Genomic DNA, 24699 nt, shown 5'->3' with positions numbered 1-24699 from the left:
AATCGTTTCTATTTTGAGCTACCTTAATTTTTCTATTTCCTTAAATCAAATGATCTGAATGCAATTTTCACAGACAACTGTACTTAGAAAACTCTGACAGCAATATTTTTAACCTCTTCAAGTATGTTAGGATGTCCCTGGTGGTCTAGTGGTTAGGATTTGGTGCTCCCTCTTAAGTGTATGTTACAGTTCACTTTAGAGCCCATATTTTTTAAAGGTAAAATCTGCTGTTCCAATTTATAGCTATAACCTTGAAATTATTTACATTTTAATAAGTTACCTACCTTGCTAGTTCCATAAAAATTAATGCATCTCTAAGAGACACAGGCATATCACTGCTTATTTTATTTGTTGGTGGCTTCTGCAGATCTACAATTAGCATACCATCTTCTTCTTTAAAAACTTTCATTAAAACAGCCTTCTTATTTACCATTTTCAAAAATTCTATTTTAGCTTCTTCTCCCCAGCCTTTAGTCTGTGGAAAAAGTAAAATTCCAATGTATTCAGTAATTATAATTAGCTCTAATGGTACAATGTTGTAGATTTAGCTTTGTAACAGCCAAAGTCTGCAAATTTGAACAAAGGCACTGAACCAACCATAGATATTTAGAAGCAGCTGGGCCCACAAACCCAAGGACAGTCTTTACGTATGCACAATGTACGGATCACACTTAGATTTTATAAACATGGTCTCAAGGTGACCATAAGCTATTGCACTTCAGGACTTGGTTTTATTTCTGAATATTAATATCAAGATAATAAATAAAAATTTAAAAATAAAACAAGTATTATATATGAATTTTCCACTTAAACGATGAAATCCAAAAGGTAATTTTGAAAGCATGATGGAAGCCATGTAATACATTAAAGATATTTACAATCATTACCAGGTAACTTAGTTTTTCCATTACTAGCAATATATGAGGTAAATGCTACTTAAACAATAAGGAAAAATACTTACCCATTGAAAAAAAAATTTCTCACTGAACTTTGAAACTTTAAGTACTCATACCTAAAGTAAACTTCATGGGCCAAAACTACACATTCCTTAAAAATAAAACGTCTTCTAAAGATTTTGTGAGTATAAAAGTAAAGCCCAATCAGAAGAGAAAAGGCAAAAAAAAAAAGAGATAAAATTAAAGCCAAAATAATTTTCCCATTTTGAGGAAAATACCAGGGCTAACATGTTTATGTGTTTCCTTTTACTTTTTTATTCATTTGTTCATTCTTTAAAATATTTGCTGAATACCTACTATGTGCTCAGTGATTTGCTAAGTGCTGGATACAAAGATGAGCAAAGGTGCAGACTCCTGCTTTCAGACTTTATAATAATATAACTGCTTAACAAGTATCTTTACATACAATTTGTCTCATAGGAGTTTTAAATCTTTCTGGGGAATAAATATTCATTAATAATACAAAGCAGAATGCAATATAGGCTATAAGTAGTGAGCAAAGGGCCATGGAAATAGTGAAGAAATGAATGGAAACACATACCACATATTTAAAATTTCTCTCCATATTTATTTGACTCCAAAATTTTGTGGTTTACTTGGATATTTCACCCATCATTATGTTCATATATGCATATTCAACTCAATTTCCCATTAAGAACGATTCTAATTGTAGAAACTGAAGTTCATTTCCTTTTTTATTGGCACCAATAGTTTATTATACAAAATGTATTTAACAAGAGAACTGAACCTACATTCAGTAATCTGATCAGCAATGCATAGCTAAAACTGGACTATTTGGCCCCTGAATAAGAAATAATTTAAGTCTCACTTACTGAATTCTGTGGAACAATGTCTTTCAATGAGCATGGCTGTGCTAATGGCTGGATGTCTTTCAGCAGCCCTTCAATATATGGCTCAGACTTCCTCAGAGCCAGACACAAGTCATTTAGTGTTACATGCTGCTTAGCAATGTGTTCTGATCTCACATGAGTATCACCAACTCTGGGAAAAATTCAAGCAATATTTACTGAAAATAATGCTTCAAGCCCAAACTTGCCTTACCCCACAAAAGGTATGCATTTCTAAGGATACTCTCTTTAAGTTAAATCTCCTAGGAAGTTATACTCTTTTAAAATTTTATTTATTTATTTTTATATCTTTATTGGATAATTGCTTTACAATGATGTGTTAGTTGCTGCTGTATAACAAAGTAAATCAGCTATACATATACATACATCCCCATATCTCCTCCCTCTTGCGTCTCCCTCCCACCCTTCCTATCCCTCCCCTCTAGATGGTCACAAAGCACCTAGCTGAACTCCCCGTGCTATGCAGCTGCTTCCCACTAGCTATCTATTTTACACATGGTAGTGTATATATGTCCATGCCACTCTCTCACATCATCCCAGCTTACTCTTCCCCCACTGTGTCCTCAAGTCCATTCTCTACATCTGCATCTCTATTCCTGACCTGCCACTAGGTTCATCAGTACCATTTTTCTAGATTCCATATAAATGTGTTAATATACAGTATTTTTCTCTTAGAAAGTTATATTCTGATTCATACTATCTCACTATATAGATTTAATCTAGCTTTTATAAACACAGACACTGTTTCTACCCATAGAAATAAATCTCAACTGCCTTCATCTGGATTGTCTTTCATATACCTATTTGGTTTAAATTTAAAGACATAACGACACCCCCAAACAGAAATCTATTTATAAAGCTATGACCATTTAATAAAGTACAAGAGTTAATACTGGTCCATGCAAGAGTTAATACTGGTCCTTACTAGAAGAACATTTTCAGTTTGAAGAACATTTTCAGTTTGTTTCATTTTCCTAGAAGACTGAGGGAAACAGTTTTGAACACGTAGAGTTAGACACTATGTCACTTTAACATACAATAATGAAATTATAGAAATATGATTAAAAATTTTACTCAATCGTCTGGCAACTAACTGTAAATTTTATTTAAAAGAACCATTTTTGTGCTTCCTTTCCTGCTTTGAGGCTATATAGTAGAGCATTTAAGTTTGAAACATCAGAAAGTTCTTTTTCCAAGCTCTCCATCTAGTAACACTGATAGCTAATACTTTACTAATTTAGTAATTAGTAAGACAAATTACAGAGCAAAATAAAAGGTATATGCCTTGGAAATGAAGAAGGATAACTTATTCCTCTCTACCTCTTCCTACTTTTCTTTCTTCTTTAGTATCTCCCCTCCTCCCCCATCACAAGTGTTTCTAAGCAGACCAGGAACACATAGTAATTATAAAATAACATACCCTGCAACAATTAGGACTTCAGAATTTCCAAAATCTACCATGAATATTTGTATTAGTGCAACTTTGTGGACTGAGAATTTGGTTGGAATACAAGGTTTTCTAATACTTTCACTTCCTATTGGAATTAATTCAGTAATAGTTCCTCGACACCACATTCCATTTTCAATACTGTTGACAAATATTCTTGCACCTAAATAATGGAGACAAATCATTATCAATGTTTATGAAGAAAAATATCTAATTAGCTCTAATTTACAAACATGTACATTAGTTCCACCACTAAGAAGTCTTAATTCATTTATTAACTGATGATACAGTACTGTGTCAAGTGCTATGAGAGGGATTAAAAGGTAGTGTATTTTGGCAGTTTCTGTTATACAGAAACTTATGTCCTAGACGGGGAGGTAAAAACAAAGAAAACAAAGCCAGCAGTCCTTTACTGAGGACCTGTGTTTTATAAACTATAACAAAGATGAGTAAGACCGTCCTGCTATCAAGAAGCTCAAGAAAGGAAAGGAGACAGGCAAGTAAGTGACTATAATACACTGTACTTATAACAATAAAGACCTATCGTTGTGCATGTACACACATGCAAGTACAGATATATATATATACTGAAATCTATAAAATACTTTAGTAGCATAAAGGAAGCAGCAATGACCTTCTCTTGGTAAAAGGGGAGTGAAAGTAAAGAAACCAAGAAAGGGAGTGTGAAAGGCCAAAATTAAGAAATTAATACACAGTGGAGTTCAGAGAAGGGGAAGATGAACCAAGGACCAAGCAGCAGAGGAAGACCTTATGGTCTTCCCTTATGGAGGGATCAGATGAATTACAAATTAATAACCACAAAAAAGATCAAGTTAGAAAGAAGTTTTATTTTTACTATAGGCTCAGCAATGTTCTCAGTATTTTGTGTTTGAATTCACCTCCTCCCCACAACAACCCTATGGAGATGGTGCTTCCATCCCATAGGTGAGGAAACTAGGCAAAAAGAGGCTGAAAACCCAGCCCAAGCCACATGGCTACTTAGAAGAGGTAGGAAGAGAACCCAGGTAGTCTTAGAGCCCATCCTCTTAAAAACTCAGCTAGCATCAGAGATATACTTGGTAAGACTTGATCACTGATTACATACAGAGAGATGCTGTATAATCCCCTCTATACATGCTAATAAAAACAGGATAGTTGAAAGGCACATCAGGGCAACCTTTTAAGTTCTACCAAAACATCTGTTTTGGCCTTGAGATTGTCATCAACCCTTCTCTTATGCTGATATACCATATAACCAATATTCTTAGTTTTAAACTATATGCTATTAAACTATTCTTTCTTGCAATAGATGAGATAAAAGTCTATTGAAGTCATCTGTTGTTCTTGTTTTTTTTTTTTCTTTTGGTGGTACGCGGGCCTCTCACTGCTGTGGCCTCTCCCGTTGCAGAGCACAGGCTCCGGACGCGCAGGCCCAGCGGCCATGGCTCACGGGCCCAGCCGCTCCGCAGCACGTGGGATCCTCCCGGACCGGGGCACGAACCCGCGCCCCCCACATCGGCAGGCAGACCCTCAACCACTGTGCCACCAGGGAAGCCCCTGATGTTCTTTATAATGAAGAACACAGGTAGGAAAAGGGAACAAGAGGATACTCTGTTAAAGCATTATATTACATTTCTTCCCTTACCATTAATTTCTTGAAAGATAAATGAGGGCTTCCCTGGTGGCACAGTGGTTAAGAATCCAGGGTAATGCAGGGGACACGGGTTCAAACCCTGGTCTGGGAAGATCTCACATGCCCTGGAGCAACTAAGCCCGTGTGCCACAACTACTGAGCCTGTGAGTCACAACTGCTGAGCCTGTGAGCCACAACTATGAGGCCCGTGCGCCTAGAGCCCGTGCTCCGCAACAAGAGAAGCCACTGCAATGAGAAGCCTGTGCACCACAATGAAGAGTAGCTCTTGCTCGCCACAACTAGAGAAAGCCCACATGCAGCAACAAAGACCCAACGCAGCTAAAAATTAAAAAAATTGAAAGAAAAATGATAAATGAGTATTTAAATCATGTATATCTACCTTGAAATAATAATTATCCTTGACGACTTAAAGGATGACGTTTTGGCTTTCTCAGAACATTTTCTAAATCTAAACTGAGCTCTTTTGTGCATATATTAAATTTAGAGAATTATTTGAAGCCGTAAAAATTAAGTTTAACGTTACACTTTTCCCTCCGTAGATATTCAGAATTTAAACACGATTTTTTAAATTAATTTATTCTATTTATTTATTTTTGGCTGTGCTGGGTCTTCGTTGCTGCACATGGGCTTTTCTCTAGTTGCTGTGAGTGGGGGCTACTCTTCGTTGAGGTGCACATGCTTCTCATTGTGGTGGCTTCTCTTTCTTTTTCAAATTTATTTTTAGCTGTTTTGGGTCTTCATTGCTGCACGACGCCTTTCTCTAGTTGTGGCAAGTGGGGGCTGCTCTTCATGGCAGTGCACGGGCTTCTCATTGTGGTGGCTTCTCTGGTTGCAGAGCAGAGCTCTAGGCACGCAGGCTTCAGTAGTTGTGGCATGCGGGCTCAGTAGTAGTTGTGGCACACAGGCTCTTGCTCCACGGCATGTGGGATCTTCCCAGGGATCGAACCCATGTCCCCTGCATTGGCAGGTGGATTCTTAACCACTGCGCGACCAGGGAAGTTCCGTGGTGGCTTCTCTTGTTGCAGAGCACGGGCTCAAGGCACATGGGCTTCAGCAGTTGTGGCTTGCAGGCTCTAGAGCACAGGCTCAGTATTTGTGACACACAGGCTTAGTTGCTCTGTGACATGTGGGATCTTCCTGGACCAAGGCTCAAACTTGTGTCCCCTGCAATGGCAGGAGGATTCTTTACTGTGCCACCAGGGAAGTCCCTAAACACTATTTTTAACTTTAAAAATTATTTTTCATTTTTATCAGAAGTATATGATGATTCTAGCCTTCTGATATTCTGATAAGCTACAAAGATGAGCTGAGAGTTAGTAACACTTTTAAAGAACTACTATAGGGACTTCCCCAGTGGTCTGGTGGTAAAGAATCCCCCTTCCAATGCAAGGGATGTGGGTTCAATCCCTGGTCGGGGAACTAAGATAATACATGCCGCAGGGCAACTAAGCCCACATGCCTCAACTAGAGAGCCCGAGTGCCACAAACAACAGAGCCCACGTGCCCTGGAGCCCATGCGTCACAACTAGAGAGAGAAAACCCATATGCCACAACTAGAGAGAAGCCCATGCACTGCAACTAGAGAAGCCCACGCACTGCAATGAAAGGTCCCACGTGCCGCAGCCAAGACCTGATGCAGCCAAAAAATTTAAAAATTAAAAAAAAAACCCTACTGGGCTTCCCTGGTGGCACAGTGGTTGAGAGTCCGCCTGCCGATGCAGGGGACACGGGTTTGTGCCTGGTCCGGGAAGATCCCACATGCTGCGCAGCGGCTAGGCCCGTGAGCCATGGCCACTGAGCCTGCGCGTCTGGAGCCTGTGCTCCGCAATGGGAGAGGCCACAACAGTGAGAGGCCCGCGTACCGCAAAAAAAAAAAAAAAAAAAAAGAAAAAATACCTACTATATAAAGCTGAACAGACAATATAGTACTTTTTGTTATTAGTTATATATAGGCATTGATATTAACAGAATGAAAAAAATGCTGTATTAATAAATCAAACAAATCACAGCTTCATCTTATTACAGAGTATAATCAAATTTAATCAAGTGTTACAAGGAAAACGTTTGTAATGAAAGCCTAAATTACAGCAAATTACACACAGCCTTAGAATTAAAATGGACTGATTAAATTTACCAACTACCCTCTGTGTGACCCTAGGAAATGGATGCCACTGTCCTGCATCTATCTCACTCAGGTGTTCAACAACATCTTCAACATTCACATGTAGACAGCAAGGGATTGTAGTCATACTACAAGGAACACTTAGAGGAATACTTTTCTCTGGAGGTGAGGGGACAAATTGTATAACCCATCACGGGCTTTGTAATTTAAAAAATATCTCACCTTACTCCATAATGGACTCTTTGTGTATATCTCACTCAACAGTCAATTTTATGTCCACTGACAGATGAATGGATAAAGAAGATGTGGTACATATATATAATGGAATATACTACTCAGCCATAAAAAAGATCAAAACAATGCCATCTGCAACAACATGGATGGAACTAGAGATTATCATACTAAGTGAAGTCAGAAAAAGAAAAATACCATATGTGGTATTTGATGAAGTGGGAGTTTGTGGTTGGTAGATGCAAACTATTATAAATAGAATGGATAAACAACAAGGTCTTACTGGATAGCACAGGGAACTATATTCAATATACAGTGATAAACCATAATGGAAAAGAACATAAAAAAAAGAAAGCAAGTTCCAAATTAGTATGACTCCAGTTAAACTTGGCAAATGATACTAAAAATATTTTAAAATCATTTTTAAATGACATTAAAAATACTGCAATTATGTATATTGTATACTGTAATAATATTACTACTAGGTATCTCTGAGCAGAAAAAAAAACCAGTCAATTTTAATACTTAGCTAAGTTACCTAAATAAAGTTTAACTTATGTTAAATAATTCCAAAACCTTTATGCTTGCACAAATCTGTATTACAAAAAGTCTATATGGGTTGGCCAATACTACAGTATTTAAATAAGCTTCATATTTTAACTTAGAGTAATATTTCATTACCTAGCTCCAAAATGTCTGAAGGATCAAGGTATACACTCTTACTGCAAAACTGATTCACCTTCTTTTCCAATACCGTTGCATCTTTTATTTGTGAATACTTCCGAATGTAGAAGTGGCAAGGATGTATTACATGGCTTACAAAAACTAGCTCTGGAGAACCTGGATGAGAATATTTAAACCATATTAATAAGCCAAAAGTCAGGAAAGAAGTCATAGAAACTGAATGCAGTATCCTTTGAAAGAATGTGTCTTGTAGCACTGCAAACTCTAGAATACCTAGGCCCACAAAAGGTAACCCAAACCCCAAACAGTAGCTAGACTGATAAAACAAACACATTCCACTTCCACAATGATTTCTTTAGCAACCTGAACTGCAAACCTTTTATTTTATTTGCAAAATATGTTAAATAAGTGGAATTTAAGTTCAAGTGGTTAGTTAGGTTCTAAAGTCAGAGTATATGCTGTAACTCTACTGTATTACAACAAAACTTCAGAATTTATTTATAAACATAATTGGAACTCAGAACCCCACTGATAACGATGCTTCTAATACAGAAACAAAACCCTGTTTAAACTATACTAAACTGAAAGAACTAATAATTAGCTCACAGCCACTTTGAATCTTAAATCTTATCAGGCTGGAGAAGTATGAAAAAAAGTCTGGGAAAGCCAACATACTGAGCAGCATTTAGGGGGAGATATGTGTGTTTTGGTGGAAGTAAGGGTGGGGCAGAATAAAAGACAGTGAGAAACTTTTTGTATACAGCAGTAATTAAGCCAAGTGTTTCTACTGATATGAAAAGATCTCCAGAATAACATGTTAAGGAAGGAATTAAGGGGCTTCCCTGGCCGTCCAGTGGTTAAGACTCCACACTTCCATTGCAGGGGGCACAGGTTCGATCCCTGATTGGGGAATTAAGATCCTGCATGCCATGTGATGTGGCCAAAAAAAAAGACCAAAAAAAAAAAAAAAAAAAAAAACCAAGGAAAAAAGGAATTAAAAAAACATGGCATGCTATGTTTTGTGTACAAAAACAACCAAAAATGAGAATTAGAAAAATAATATATGTGTATTTGTTCAAATATGAATAAAGAAACTGGAAGGGAAGAAGAGACAAATGGAATGGGAATAGGTTAGGGGAAAAGGTTCACAGGGTATTTTAATATATATATATTTAATTTTTGAACAATGTAGGTATCCTAGTATATCTAGTAAAAATATTTAAAAAAGACTAGGAGGAACTGAAGTATAGATAGATGATAAAAATTGAACAAATAGATCATTTTACCTATCCAATACAGATCACACAGAATAATACCCATACTGAGAGTGAGGTAAAGAGATAAGTATGTGTAGCTGGGGAGACAGCTGAGAGAAGTGTTATAAATTTCAGAAATATTTTTGCCCGTAACAGCCAGAACTTTTAACATTAAAAAGGAAGAAATTTTAGGAATTCCCTGGAGGGCCAGTGGTTAGGACTCGGCGCTTCCACTGCTGTGGGCCTGGGGGTTTGATCCCTGGTCGGGGAACTAAGATCCCACAAGCCGTGTGGCGTGGCAACAATAAATAAATAAATAAGTTTTAGTTATTAGTAAAATTCATTTAACTCACTGCCTCCTTCTCCATAAGAGTTACTATGTATCAACTCTGCTGCATCAAGTTCAGAGTTGTTAACGTACCTGCTTTTGATCCAAAAGGAACAGATGGTTTTTCCTGAAGAGGCTCTTTTGGATATCTAGGTGTCTCCACAAGATTATCTGTGAAGCACGCTTCGTCAAAAGAGAAAATAAAGGCAATTGTTTTTAGTTTTATTACGTTGACAATGGCATACTTAACATACTGTTTAAAAAGCTGTACTTGAATGGGCAAAATACTGGAAGGGCAAGACCCCCTTGTATCAGCAGGCAAAGTCCTGATAGTTCTCTTAACTCACTGAGATAATGAGTGATAATAATAATATTGTAGAAATGAAAGAAAACAGCACGTCCTTTTTTTTGTATTCAAAATATCATTCTGGAAACTCAGTCAATGAAACAGACTGGGAGCAGGGGGGAGGAGAAAACCAAATCTTGAAAATGGTCCTAAAGAAGACTGACAATGTAACTACACACAGTAGTATCTCACCCTGATGTTGATGGGGAGAACACCAACACTGGAAATCTAATCAAACAATTATGATACATTTAAATGTTAAACATTATTAACAGATGCTACTACATTCACGCTAGTTCATTTTACAAAGGACTGTATCTCAGAACAAAGATTTAAGATATGCTGTTCTTAAATTTAAGAACAAAGTCATCAGACTGCTTCTACTAATATGGTTGTCATTTATTTATAGTATTTTCATCTTTTATAGAGGTTTGTATGTGGAACACTAAAAAGTCAAACACCCTAATTAAACCAAATATTATAGTTTAGCTATATTATTGCATTAAAAATTACCCTAACTTTGGAAAATGTGAAAGTAGGGGCGTGGAATCAACAGATTAACCCAGAATGAGGTGTAAGATAACAGCAATGTTTAAGTACAGGGACAAAGAGGTACTAACTTCGTTTCTAGTTCCAGACACAATATATTGTTTCCTTGCTTTTCTAGTTTCACTCACTTTCCAGGTCTTCGTCGATGACTTCTTCGATGATCACATCAGGGCTCGGTCCCACCTGAGGCAGAGCAGCACCGGTTTCACGGGGGGTTATTGCAACCACCTCCCTCTGTGGCGGGAAGTGTTCTGCTTCTGAATGCGAAGCACTGCTGTCCAGTTGCAAAGGAGTTGGGGGGGGGGCTTCACGCATTAGGATAGAAATGTCAACCTTCTTTTCTAGTGATGGGTATGTACCACTACAAGAAAATTCCTTTTTATGATCATATTTCTTTTGAACATTCTGTCCCATTTCACTTTCTTGAGGATCAAATCTGTTTAAAAATACAGAGGCTACTTTAAATCATTTCATAATTTTTTTATAACCACCTTAAAACCATTCCCTTTCCACATGACAGTATTGTGACACATACAAAGAGTTAAAGTTGTATAGGTGCCCCACAGGTATTTTTTTAAACAGCTGTATTGATATAATTTACACACTATAAAATGCAATTAATTTTTACTAAATTTAAAGTTGGGTAACCATCACCACAATCTAATTGTAGAACATTTCCACTATCCCGAAACTTCTGCCCATTCCCAAGCAAGCCCAAGGGTTTTAAAAGGTCAACAAGAGGTAAAATCAATGAGAAGCTGAAGAAAGAACTTGATATACAGTCATGTCACAATGATCTGATCCTAAAAGGACAGTGGATATAGGTTTTCAGTTTCAATTATCCAAATTTTGATTTGGCTTAGGTGTTTGATTTTAAACTATGCTAAGATTATTTCTTCTTTTAACTCACTGGCTTAAAAATAAAGTATAGGAAGCAGTGAGAGATACAATCCTGAGAAAATTACTAGAAACCTCCATCTAGGCTAAAAATCACCATCAGTCTGAATCCTTTGGGTATGAATATTCAATAGCCACTAATCTACAAATTTTTCTATCTTCTTCATAAATCCCCACAGATACGTGCTATCAAATCTAAAAGTATCGATATTCTATCAAAAATGAGATTCTCAAAAGCTTTAATTTTCGTTAACCCATGACACATTTAGCTTCTTCACAGATCACCATTTAAGAAGCCAAGTGAGGACGTCCCTGGTGGCGCAGTGGTTAAGAATCTGCCTGCCAATGCAGGGGAGACAGGTTCGAGCCCTGGTCCAGGAAGATCCCACAGCCAAGGAGCAACTAAGCCCACGAGCCACAACTACTGAAGTCTGCACGCCTAGAGCCCGTGCTCCACAACAAGAGAAGCCACTGCAATGAGAAGCCCATGCACTGCAACGAAGAGTAGCCCCCGCTCGCCGCAACTAGAAAGCCCACGTGCAGCAATGAAGACCCAACACAGCCAAACATAAATAATAAATTTAGAGAAAAAAAAAAAGACAAATGAAATCAGAAATAAGAACCTAAAAAGCCAACTGGATTCAGCAGACCTATCTTACCCATCTCTTAATACACACTGACTAAAGGTCCAAATACCTTCTGAGGATTCATATAGGTTGACAACTCTGTAATCTAAAACATTTCTTTTTACAGTAACTCTTGTCTGGCTTTACTGAGACAATGCCACCAACCAACCTGTCTCACAGACTTCTCCTCTTACTTGTAGAACACCACTCTCTCCTACCCCTTCTTGGTTTTGTTTTGTTTTGTTTGCAGATTACCCTTTCCCTGTCTTAAAATTTAATATTTTTTCCAGGGCACTGTCCTTGACCCACTTCAATACTTGCTCTCACTGGGCAAACCCATTCTTTAATTACCACCCATCATCAGTAGAGGCAGGCTACAGTGATACTTTCCCTAAAAACTAGGAAGAAATTTAAAAGACTTCTGAGTTAAATTTAAAACCAAGGAAAGATCAATACAGACTCTTAAAGAGACAATATACCCTTTGGTATTAAAAATATTTGATAGTAACCATATTCAAGTTATGAAAATATCTAGAAGAACGTACTGACTGGAAAGGATGATCACCCACGGAAGTGCAAAAAGTCAAGTCACAGAGGCAAATAGAGGCCAGGGCTCCACACGTGGGGAAGATGAGCTGAGCCAAAGGACTGTACTTGAGGCCTCTGGCAAGGTCTTCCCTGGGGGGAAAGGAATGTAGCGGGCTGTCCAGGACCAACACTGTTCAGCTATTCGATAAACCTTATTCCCTTTATTCGGAAAACACCTCAAACAAAGCAACTTCTGATGATTTGGCTTCTTGTGTCTGTCTGGATATTGGAAAAGAATGCCAACATAAGTATTCTAGTCCCTGTGGCAATTATATTTGCCCCTTAAGTTAATAAACTAGCATTCTGACTATATGTCAGTTTTGTGAACTTGGCTTACATGAGTTTACCTGGCTTAGAGATCTGCTCATGTCTGTTTCTGAGCTTGTAAGGCTGTGAGCTGGACCCTCATTATTTCCTCAGAGTAATGAACGTGATGCTTGTTGGGGGACGATTTCCTTAGGAGTCATACCACCTACAACTGAATAAACTTATTTTCTTTTGGGGGTTTCTAAACCATTTACATTCTGACTACTCCTAAACCAAGAATGAAATCCAGAACCTCCTGTTAAGTTTCAGCACATACAGCTCACTTCCCTCTGGACATTTCTCCCGAGATACCTAGTAAACAACAGTAACTCAACATATCCCACTATCTTCCCCCTCCCAACTCTTCTTCCTGTATTTCCAAACTTGGTGAATAACACCACAATTCATCACCAAATACAGACCCATAAACCACTGAGGGTGCTTCCCTTTTCCTCATTCCCCACACCCAAACAGTTACTAAGTTACACCACTTTTCCCTATTCAGCATTTGTCATTATCTGTTCCTCTCCAGTGCTACTACCTACATTTAGTTTCTCATCATTTGCTGAGACTATTTATATAACAGCCTAACCCATCCTTCAGCCTCCGGCCTCCTATTCTTCCAAAGAACCCTCTATGCTCACTAGAATTATCTTCTACAAATGTAACCTAATTATTTTTACTTTCATGCTAAAAATCTTTTAGCAGCTTTCTATTATTTACAGCTGTGCTGTCCAACAGAACCTTCTGCAATAATGAAATTGTGCTGCACTACCTGACAGCCACTAACCAAACATGGCTACTGAGCACCTGAAATGTGGCTACTGCAACCAAAGAACTGAATTTTTCATTTTATTTAGTTTTACTTAATTTACGCTTAAATTTAAATGACCATACGTGGTTAGCAGCTACCATACTGGATAGCACAGGTCTAAGAAATAAAGTCCAAATACCACCACACAACAGACAAAGTCTTTAGGATTCAGCCTCTCTGTATCCTCTGCCGTATGGAATTATACACGCAGGTCCCTGAATGTAGTATGTGGTCTCACTGCCCACACAGTTCTTTCTGCAAAGATGCCCGCCAGCCTCCCTTGTGTCCTCCTTTCCAACTGCTACTCATTTTTCATGGATGAGGGAAAATAGTCTCCTCTTTCCAAGACCCGTTACATCTCAAAGAACTGATCATTCCCTTCCTCTGCATCTCCATTAAATTCTGCACAAACTACTATCATAGCAATTATGTACTTTATTATTTATGTGTATCACTGTCTACTTAAACTTCTCTGCATAAATCTCAGTATCTAGGGTGTTAGAGCCTAGCACAACATCAGTGTTCAATGCTAGGTGAATGAATGAATCTCAAAGATGACTTGGAGGACTTCCTTGGTGGCACAGTGGTTAAGAATCCGCCTGCCAATGCAGGGGACACAGGTTCGACCCCTGGTCCGGGAAGATCCCACATGCCGCAGAGCAACTAAGCCTGTGCACCACAACTACTGAGCCTGCACTCTAGAGACTGCGAGCCACAACTACTGAGCCCACATGCTGCAACTACTGAACCCATGCGCCTAGAGCCTGTGCTCCGTGACAACAGAAGTGACTGCAGTGAGAGGCCCGCGCACCGCAACAAAGAGTAGCCCCCGCTCGTCGCAACTAGAGAAAGCCCGCACACAGCGACGACGACCCAACGCAGCCAAAAATAAATAAATAAATAAATAAATTTATTAAATAAAAAGATGACTCTGACATATATATATCATTGAATACTGACCCCTTCTAGGTCTTTTAATTCTTAAATATTTTCTGTGGAATTTAACTGATAGAAACCATTTTGCCCTTTATATTATTTTTCAGCTTTTGAATCATAAATATTACACTGAACATCAATTTTTCTGTCTCAAATAATACTTCTGTCCCTTACACCATGTCAGACACTAATAGCATATTGCCATTCTCATACTTACTTTGTTGAATCCTCAAATTCAATCTTTCCCATATTGTTGAACATACAGATGATCTCACTGCAATTCATTTTCAACCTAAAATTAAATACTTAGCATAAAAAATGTTCTAATACAAGTTTATTACTTTCCCTAATAAAAAATTAGTTGCTAACATTAAAAACTCTGAAACACAGAACATTTAAATAACTTTCTAATTTACCACAAATTACACTTATTTTAATTTGGTTGCTAATTTGGGAAACATTTTTTGACCCAAATTCTCAGTTTATAACTGCTTGTTACTTGAATAAATCTAGCCTAATATATTTTTATATTTAATTACCACGCTCTCCTGAATTATAACTTACTTACTTGGGAGAATTCCTTAGTTTTAGAGAGCTGACTTGTGACAATTCGCTCTCAAATGTTAATTTCAAAGTCCAGATAATCTAAAATCAAAAGAGAAGTATCACTCATATGTGCATTTTGCTTTGTTATAAATACCGTTGAAACAGAGTAAGATTTTAGAAAAAAAAACTAGACCCTTTAGGTATTTTCACTAATTAATGTGCTCAGGGTTTGATTTTAGGCAAGCAAAGGGAGAGATGCAAATAAGAGTTTATGAATTTTTCCCCCCAAAATATTTAAAATCTTTTGAAGATATGTATTAACAGATAACAAAAGACACTAGTTAATAAATGGGATACAGCTACATGATCAGGGAGAATTCTGATCAGATTCATTCTGCACCTGCACCGCTGTCCTTAAACGTTTTTGTTTTCTTTCCCCCCCATCTTCCTAATGCAGCTAACTAGGGTAAAGACCAAATTTTACTTTTTTTCACCTCCTAATGCCTCACATGTAATACACAGGAACTATTACTATTCTTAGAACTACAGCTGGAAGGAGGCCTGGTCAAGGTAAGATAGTGGCAAACTCTTCTCCTTCAAAGTTCAAGACTCTGGAGGCAGGTAAACCAATGGCTTCTATTTTATACTTCAGTTCAATCCAAATATCTGATCATCTATGGGTAATGAGGCCCTGAAGATTCAAAGTCAACAGAGTAGGATCTACACCCCAAGGGAGCAAGACAGAAATTAGCAAAGAGGATCGATGGTTAACCCCATCCTGCCAAACGATCTCATAAGAAACATGGTTCTATTGCTGCCTAATTCTAGGCACATGATTAGATGACAGGGCAGAGTTGAATCACCTTGTCTCCTGAGGTGCACAGCTGGGGGCTGGGAGAAAAACCTAAATGGCATCTTGATAAGTTTCTAAGTCAAGAGTTGACAGTCATACCTAACTGTTTATAAAAAGAAAATAGTCCTGTTTACTTCACTACTCTTACTTGTCCTCATTTTTAACTCAACTCCTAGAAACAACCTTTGACTCAATGTCATCCTACTTGTTCTCAGACTGTGTGTTATAAAGACTTTACTGCACCATTTCCCTAAGTGGTAAATAATAATAAAAGGCCAAACAAGTTTATTAATGTTTATCTTAGAATTCAAACACCTAAGAATTCTAAATTGATGCCAATACAAATTAGGATAATCTGGAAAACAAATTCTTCTTAAGTCTTAAATACTGTATTCCAAAGTAGGTAATATAAGCCACCACAGAAATAATTCACGTTATGAACTGGTAAAACTACCTGATTCAGGTCACAGTATATTCTTAGAGAAGGTGTGGATTTTAATTCTCTTGCTATCTTCATAGCTGCATCCAAATCATTTTTTTTCACTTCAATGTATCTTTTAGCCGTTATTATATCTGATAAGTAATCATCCATATTTCTTACTACCTCTTCACACAGGTTCTTTTTCCTTCATGTAAGATAAAGTTATTTTTCAGTATTTCATAAACATTTTTATGAAAGTAAATTTAAAGTAACTCAACAGTATTGAAAAGGTAAATTCACTATTTTATGAACTTAAATAATATAACATGGTTAATGAGGCATTCAACTGAACTGAAATCTATTACAGTTTTTTTTAATTAATTAATTAATTTTTGGCTGCATTGGGTCTTCGTTGCTGTGCGCGGGCCTTCTCTAGTTGTGGTGAGCGGGGGCTACTCTTCGTTGCAGCGCACAGGCTTCTCATTGTGGTGGCTTCTCTTGCTGCGGAGCACGGGCTCTAGGGGCCCGGGCTTCAGTAGTTGCAGCACGCAGGCTCAGCAGTTGTGGCTTGTGGGCTCTAGAGCACAGGCTCAGTAGTTGTGGTATATGGGCTTAGCCGCTCCACGCCATGTGGGATCTGCCTGGACCAGGGCTCGAACCAGTGTCTCCTGCATTGGCAGGCGGATTCTTAACCACTGCATCACCAGAGAAGCCTGGGTTATTTTTTAATGACCCCAGAGAAGCCTGGGTTATTTTTTAATGACAGCATATAGTTAGGTCTATAAGAAACTCATTTTAGATCTAAAGAGAAACATAGGTTGAAAGTGAATGGATGGAAAGAGATATTCTATGCAAATAGTAACCGAAAGAGAGCTAGGGTGGCTATGCTAATTTCAGGCAAAATAGACACTAAGTCAAAAACTATTACAAGACAAAGAAGGACATTATAGACTGATAAAAGGGTCAATTCACCAATAAGATAAAACAATTATAAATACATATGTACCAAACATCAGAGGCCCAAAATATATGATGCAAACATTGATGTAATAAAGGAGAAAGAGAGAGCTCTGTAAGTATAGGTGGAGACTTCAATATCCTACACTTCCAATTGTGGACAGAAAAACCATACAGAATATCAGTAAGGAAACAGACTACTTAAACAACATTGTAGACCAACTGGACCTAACATACAAACACTCCACCCAGGGCTTCCCTGGTGGCGCAGTGGTTGAGAGTCTGCCTGCCGATGCAGGGCACACGGGTTCGTGCCCCGGTCCGGGAAGATCCCACATGCCTCGGAGCAGCTAGGCCCGTGAGCCATGGCCACTGAGCCTGCGCGTCCGGAGCCTGTGCTCCGCAACGGGAGAGGCCACAACAGTGAGAGGCCCACGTACCACAAAAAAAACAAAAAACAAACAAACAAAAAAACCAAAAACTCCACCCAGACAATACACATCTTGCTCAAGCATACATGGAGCCCTCTCCACGTTAGACCACATATTAGGGCAAAAAAGAACTCTTAATACATTTTAAAAGACTGAAAATATACAAAGTATCTTTTCTGATAACAATGGAATGAAACTAGAAATCAATAATAGAAGGAGGGCCTCCCTGGTGGCGCAAGTGGTTGAGAGTCCGCCTGCCGATGCAGGGGATACGGGTTCGTGCCCCGGTCTGGGAGGATCCCATATGCCGCGGAGCGGCTGGGCCCGTGAGCCATGGCCGCTGAGCCTGCGCGTCCGGAGCCTGTGCTCCGCAACGGGGGAGGCCACAACAGTGAGAGGCCCGCATACCGCAAAAAAAAAAAAAAAAAAAATAGAAGGAAACTGGAAAATTCACAAATATGTGGAAATTAAATAACATACTACTAAACACAAATGGATGAAAGAAAAAAAAACACAAGGAGAATATCTTGAGACAAATGAAAATGGAAAAACAAAGTATCAAAATTTATGGGATGCAGTGAAAGCAGAGCTAAAAGAGAAATATACAGCTGTAAACACATTAAAAAAGGCATGGCAAACCAACAACCTAACTTTACACCTTAGGAACCAGAAAAGAACAAACTAAACCCAAAGCTAGCAGAAGGAAGGAGTAGTAAGATTAGAGTGGAAGTAAGTAAATAAATAGGATAAAACAGAGAAAAATCAAAGAAACCAAAAGGTGGTTCTTTGAGACGATCAAAATTGACCACTTTCAGCTACACTATCTAGGAAAACAAGAGAAGAGCCAACTTACTAAAATCAAAAATAAAGTAGGCATAGGATGATCAATTTTACAGAAACAAAAAATATTTGGAAACAGTGTTGTATATAACTGTATGCCAAGAAATTGGATAACCTAGACAAAATGGATGAATTCCTAGAAACACACCACCTACCAACACTGAATCATGAAGAAATAGAAAATCTGAGCAGACCAAAAAAAAGTAAGAAGATTGAATCAGTAATCAAAAGCTTCCCCAAAAAGAAAAGTCCTGGACTAGATGGCTTCACCAAAAATTTTATGAAGAATTAACACGAATCCTCCTCAAACTCTTCCAAAAAACTGAAGAGCCAGAGAAAACATTTCCTAACTTATTCTATGAGACCAGCATTGCCCTCATACCAAAGCCATATGAAAACACTACAAGAAAACTATAGATCAACATCTCTCACAAGTATTAATGCAAAATCCTCAATAAAATACTAGTAAATTGAATCAGCAGTATAGTGAAAGAATACCACATCATGCCAAATGGGATTTATTCCCTGGAATGAAGGAAGCTTCAACATATGAATATCAATTAATGTTATACACCACATTAACAGAAACAAGTAAAACCCCCCACAGGGTCCTTTCAAACGATAGAGAAAAAGGATGTGACGTTCTCAACACCTTTCAGGATAAAAACACTCAAATTAGGAATTGAGGGAAACTACATCAACATAATAAAGGCTATATAAGAAAAACCCACAGCTAACATTACATTAGATGATAGACTGACAGCTTTTCTTCTAAGAACAGTAGTAAGAAAAGGACGTGAGATTTTGCCACTGCTATTTAATATATCGTGTCAGTTCTAGCCAGAGTAAATAGGCAAAAAAATGAAAGATATAAAAGCCATCCAAATTTACAAGAAGTTGGAAAATGATCTCTTTTTGCAGATGACATGATCTTATAGGTAAAGATGCCACAAAAATACTAGTAGGTCTAATAAACGAATTCAGCAGAGATGTAGGATGCAAAATGAACACACAAAATATCAGATGCATTTCTACACACTAACAATGAACAGTCCGAAAAGGAAATTAACAATTCATTTTACAACAGAATAAAAAGAAGAATATACTCAGGAATAAACATAACTGAGGATGCCACAGACTTGTACACTTGTTGTACACTACACAACACTGCTGAAATTAATGAAGACAAAATAAATGGGAAGATCTCCCACGTTCATGAACCAGAAGATTTAATATTGTTAAGATGTCAATATGCAAAGCAATCTACAATTCAAAGCCATCCCTATCAAAATCCCAATGATGTTTCATGTAGAATAGAAAAGCCCATCCTAAAAGTCACATGAGACCTCAAGGGACCCTAAACTTCCAAAACAACCTTGGAAAAGAACAAAGTTGGAGAGCTCACACATCCTGACGTCAAAACTTGCTACAAAGCCGCAGTAATTAAAACAGTGTGCTGCTGCCACAAGGACAGGCAGATGGACCCACGGAACAGAATAGAGAGCCCAGAAATAAGTCTTCACAGGTACGGTTCAGCTGAGGTTTGACAAGAGTGCCAAGACCATTCAATGGAGAAAAGACCATCTTTTCAACAAACGGTGCTGGGAAAACTGGATATCCATATGGGAAAGAATAAGTTGGACCCTTCCCTTACACTATATACAAAAATTAGCTTAAAATGACTCAAAGACCTAAATGTAAGAGCTAAAACTATAAAACTCTTAGAAGAAAACACAGGGGGGAAAAGCTTCATGATGTTAGATTTGGCAATGATTTCTTGGATATGACATCAAAACACAGGCAACAAAAGAAAAAACAGATAAACTGGACTTTATCAATTAAAAACTTTTGTGGATCAAAGAATGCTATCAAGAGAGTGAAAAGACAAGCCACAGAAGCAGTGTTTTCTTAGGTCAGTCTCTCAAGGCAAAAGAAATAAAAGCAAAAATAAACAAATAGGACGTAATCAAACTTACAAGCGTTTGCACAGCAAAAGAAGCCATAAACAAGACAACAAAAGACAACCTATGGACTGGGAGAAAATATTTGCAAACGATGTGATCAACAGAGGCTTAATGTCCAAAATATACAAGCAGCTCATACAGCTCAATATAAAAAAAAAAAAAAAAAAATGGACAAAAGACCTAAACGTACATTTCTCCAAAGAGGACGGTCATACAGATGGTCAACAGGCATATGAAAAGATACTCAACATCACTGATTATTAGAAAAATGCAAATCAAAACTACAATGAGGTATCATTTCACATGACTCAGCATGGCCATTATCAAAAAGTCTACAAATAATAAATGCTGGAGAGGCTGTGGAGAAAAGGGAACCCTCCTACACCGTTGGTGTAGATTGAAATTGGATGGAAATTGATTCCAGATTGGATGGAAATTGATACAGCCACTATGAAGAACAGTATGGAGGTTCCTTAAAAAACTAAAAATAGGGGCTTCCCTGGTGGCTCAGTGGTTGAGAGTCTGCCTGCCAATGTAGGGGACATGGGTTCGTGCCCCGGTCCGGGAAGATCCCACATGCCGCGGAGCGGCTGGGCCCGTGAGCCATGGCCGCTGAGCCTGCGCGTCCAGAGTCTGTGTTCCGCAACAGGAGAGGTCACAACAGTGAGAGGCCTGCGTACCGCAAAAAAAAAAACAACTAAAAATAGAGTTATCATATGATCCAGCAATCCCACTCCTGGGAACATATCTGGAAAAGACGAAAACTCTAATTCAAAAAGACACATGCACCTCAATGTTCATAGAAGCACTATTTACAATAGTCAAGACACAGAAGCAACCTAAGTGTCCATCAACAGATGAATGGATAAAGAAGATGTGATATATGTATATGATGGAATACGACTCAGCCATAAAGAAGCATGAAATAATGCCATTTGCAGCAACATGGATGGACCTAGAGAATATTATACTTAGTGAAGTCAGAGAAAGACAAATATCATATATCACTTTTATGTGGAATCTAAAAAATAATATAAATGAACTTACTTACAAAACAGAAACAGACTCATAGACATAGAAAACAATCTTATGGTACCAAAGGGGAAAGGAAGGGAGGGATAAATTAGGAGGTTGGGATTATCAGATACACACTACCCTATATAAAGTAGATAAACAACAAGGACGTACTGTACAGCACAGGGAACCCTATTCAGTATCTTGTTAATAACCTATAATGGAAAAGAATCTGAAAAAGAATACATGTATGTGTAACTGAATCACTCTGCTGTACACCTGAAACTAACTCAACATTGTAAATCAACTATACTCCAATAAAAAACTTTTTTAAAAAACACAAACAAAAGGTAAGCCACAGAAAGAGAGAGAGTATCTGAAAATGATGTATCTGATAAAGGACTAACATCCACAGTGTATAAAGAACTCCTACTCCAACCACAACAAAATAAATAATCCAAATCAAAATTGGGCAAAGGACTGGAATACATACCTCTCCAGAGAAAATAAACAAATGGTCAATTAATAAGCACATGAAAAGATGTGCTTCACAATACCAGCCATTACGGAAATGTAAGTCAAATCCAAAAATGAGACATCACTTCACATTCTGAAAATGGCTCATCTTTAAAAAAAAACAACAAATGTTGGTGAGGATGTGGAGAAATTGGAACCTTTGTGCACTGCTGGTGGGAATGTAACATGTGTAGCCACCATAGAATGCAGTGTGGCAGTCTTCAAAGAGTTAAACATAAAATTACCATATGCCACTAAACTGTACTTTTTTAATTTTAATTTTATTGGCGTATAGTTGATACTCAGTGTTGTGTTAGTTTCAGGTATACAGCAAAGTGATTCAGTTATACATATACGTATATTCATTCTTTTTTAGATTCTTTTCTCAAAAAGGTTATCATAGAATATTTAGTACAGTTCCCTGTGCTATACAGTAGGTTCTTGTTGGTTATCTATCTTATATATAGTGTGTGTATGTTCATCTCAAGCTGCTGATTTACCCCTCCTCCCACCACTAAACTGTATTTTTAAATGGTTAAAAAGGTAAATTTCATTATGTATATTCACTACTTTTTTTTTTTTTTTTTTTTTTTTTTTGCGGTATGCGGGCCTCTCACTGTTGTGGCCTCTCCCATTGTGGAGCACAGGCTCCGGACGCACAGGCTCAGCTGCCATGGCTCACGGGTCCAGCCACCCCGCGGCATGTGGGATCTTCCCGGACTGGGGCACGAACCTGCATCCCCTGCATCGGCAGGCGGACTCTCAATAACTGCGCCACTAGGGAAGCCCCATATTCACTACTTTTAAGAAATATTTTTTAAATGCATGCACATGACCTATCACTTAAGTGTTATAATTAAATACCAAATGTGAGATACCATCAGCATTGAGGAATAAAGAATATCAACTGATTCATTCATGGTGTTGAGCATATGCTCTAGTCATCCTAATCAGACTGAAAAAATGAACTAAGAGCCAAACAGGCAAGTACCAGTTCTAAATATATTTATCACAACTTTCATGAGCCTGTCTCTTGAAATGCAAAGTGTGATTAAAGGTTATTTGAGATCATATATATCAACGTTTTTAAAAAGAATGGATATGTAACAGTATGGTATTTGTTTAGAAAAATCACTAGAGTATTATATGCTCTGATGCAAATACCTGAAAAAAAAAGATGGAATTATCCACATGAAAATGTATGTTTGCATTTTCCCAAGTATGCTGAATTCTACAACAGGATTCAGAATGAGAAAGTATTTTTCTGTGCTGACTGCTTTAAGAAAGAAATTGTTTATTTTAACAGGGACCAGATGACAAATAGGCTAAATGAATAAATAAATAGTTCTTCATTTTGAAGCTGTAAACATCAGCCTGTAGGGACCACCCATTACCTTCCAAACTCGTTTAAAATTTACTCATTTCTTCAGTCTGTACAAAGGAATAAAATGACAAGTTAATGTTAAAAGCTTCAGTTGCACTGAGTCTATATTTTTAACTTATTACCTGGAATCAAGAGAAGTGAAAAGCTGATCAAATTGCTTCTCCAGAACCTCTATAAGACTGACTGTCTCCTCTTTTCTTTGATTGTATATATGTTCGAGCATCTGGGAAGAGCATAATACAAAGACCTAATTTGGTATTTTTATTTTGTAGGAACTGTACTATTCAACATACTTTTGAAAGTAAAAGGTACTTTTTGGACTTTTCAAAATAACAACACAAGAGATCAGATAATAAAAATAAGTCAAAAGGTTAAACTTTAAATCCTGGTACTTGTCAACAAGATCACATCTTTGTTAGCACTCTGTACTGATAAATTAGCAAAAAGGCCTAGAAAATTGACTAAGTTTTCTAAACTTCTTATCACTTTTAATCAGTACAGGAAATGAATCATTTTGGATAGCTGAGTTTCTCTCTGGCAGGATTCCTTAAATTCATAAAAACTTAAAATATAATATTAGGGAATTCCTTGGCAGTCCACTGGTTAAGACTCTGCGATCCCAGTACCGGGGCATGTGTTCAATCCCTGGCCAGGGAACTAAGATCCTGCATGCTGCGGCCAAAAAAAAAAACTTTATACCTATATAAAATATTTTAAAAATACTTGAATTAAAATGTTGACTATTCTACATACTTCTTTATAAATTTAAACAAAGAATCATTGCTTGAGATCTTTTTTTTTTCTTTCAATTTTTCCTTTTTTGGAATGGGAATGTCTATCCTATGCTTGCCCAACCAACGTATTTTAGAAGGAGATAATTTATTAGTTTCACATTTTCAGATTGGAGAGGAATTTTGCCCCAGCATGAGTCATACCCTGAGTCTCACCCATACCTGATTTAGAAGATACTTAGATGAGATTTTGGACTTAGAGTTGATGCTGAAATAGGTTAAGAATTTTGGGGGTGTGAGATGTGCTGAATGTATTTTGCATGTGAGAAGGACATGAACCTGTTATGGGTTGAATTTTTACCCCCCTCCTAAATTCATCTGTCGAAGTCTTAAATTTCATATCAACTATAACCTTTTGAATGCTCTGGTTGTA

General features: G+C 37.6%; 1 protein-coding gene across 1 annotated transcript in view; it reads right to left on the bottom strand.

Annotated features, from left to right (window-relative positions):
* The window catches only part of RNF17 (ring finger protein 17), a 116045-nt gene that overhangs the window by 78928 nt on the left and 12418 nt on the right, over positions 1-24699 (bottom strand). Inside the window, exons 6-15 of the mRNA XM_060080280.1 lie at positions 23658-23758; positions 16463-16634; positions 15178-15254; positions 14827-14901; positions 10571-10878; positions 9641-9730; positions 7961-8119; positions 3246-3435; positions 1790-1958; positions 285-475 (exon numbers count right to left, since the gene is read on the bottom strand). Of these exons, the coding sequence (XP_059936263.1) occupies positions 285-475; positions 1790-1958; positions 3246-3435; positions 7961-8119; positions 9641-9730; positions 10571-10878; positions 14827-14901; positions 15178-15254; positions 16463-16634; positions 23658-23758 (1532 nt within the window). The remainder of the gene's footprint in view (positions 1-284; positions 476-1789; positions 1959-3245; positions 3436-7960; positions 8120-9640; positions 9731-10570; positions 10879-14826; positions 14902-15177; positions 15255-16462; positions 16635-23657; positions 23759-24699) is intronic.

Source organism: Mesoplodon densirostris, chromosome 17, assembly GCF_025265405.1.
Source record: "Mesoplodon densirostris isolate mMesDen1 chromosome 17, mMesDen1 primary haplotype, whole genome shotgun sequence".
Taxonomy (NCBI): domain Eukaryota; kingdom Metazoa; phylum Chordata; class Mammalia; order Artiodactyla; family Ziphiidae; genus Mesoplodon; species Mesoplodon densirostris.
This window is presented reverse-complemented; position numbering and strand designations above follow the sequence as displayed.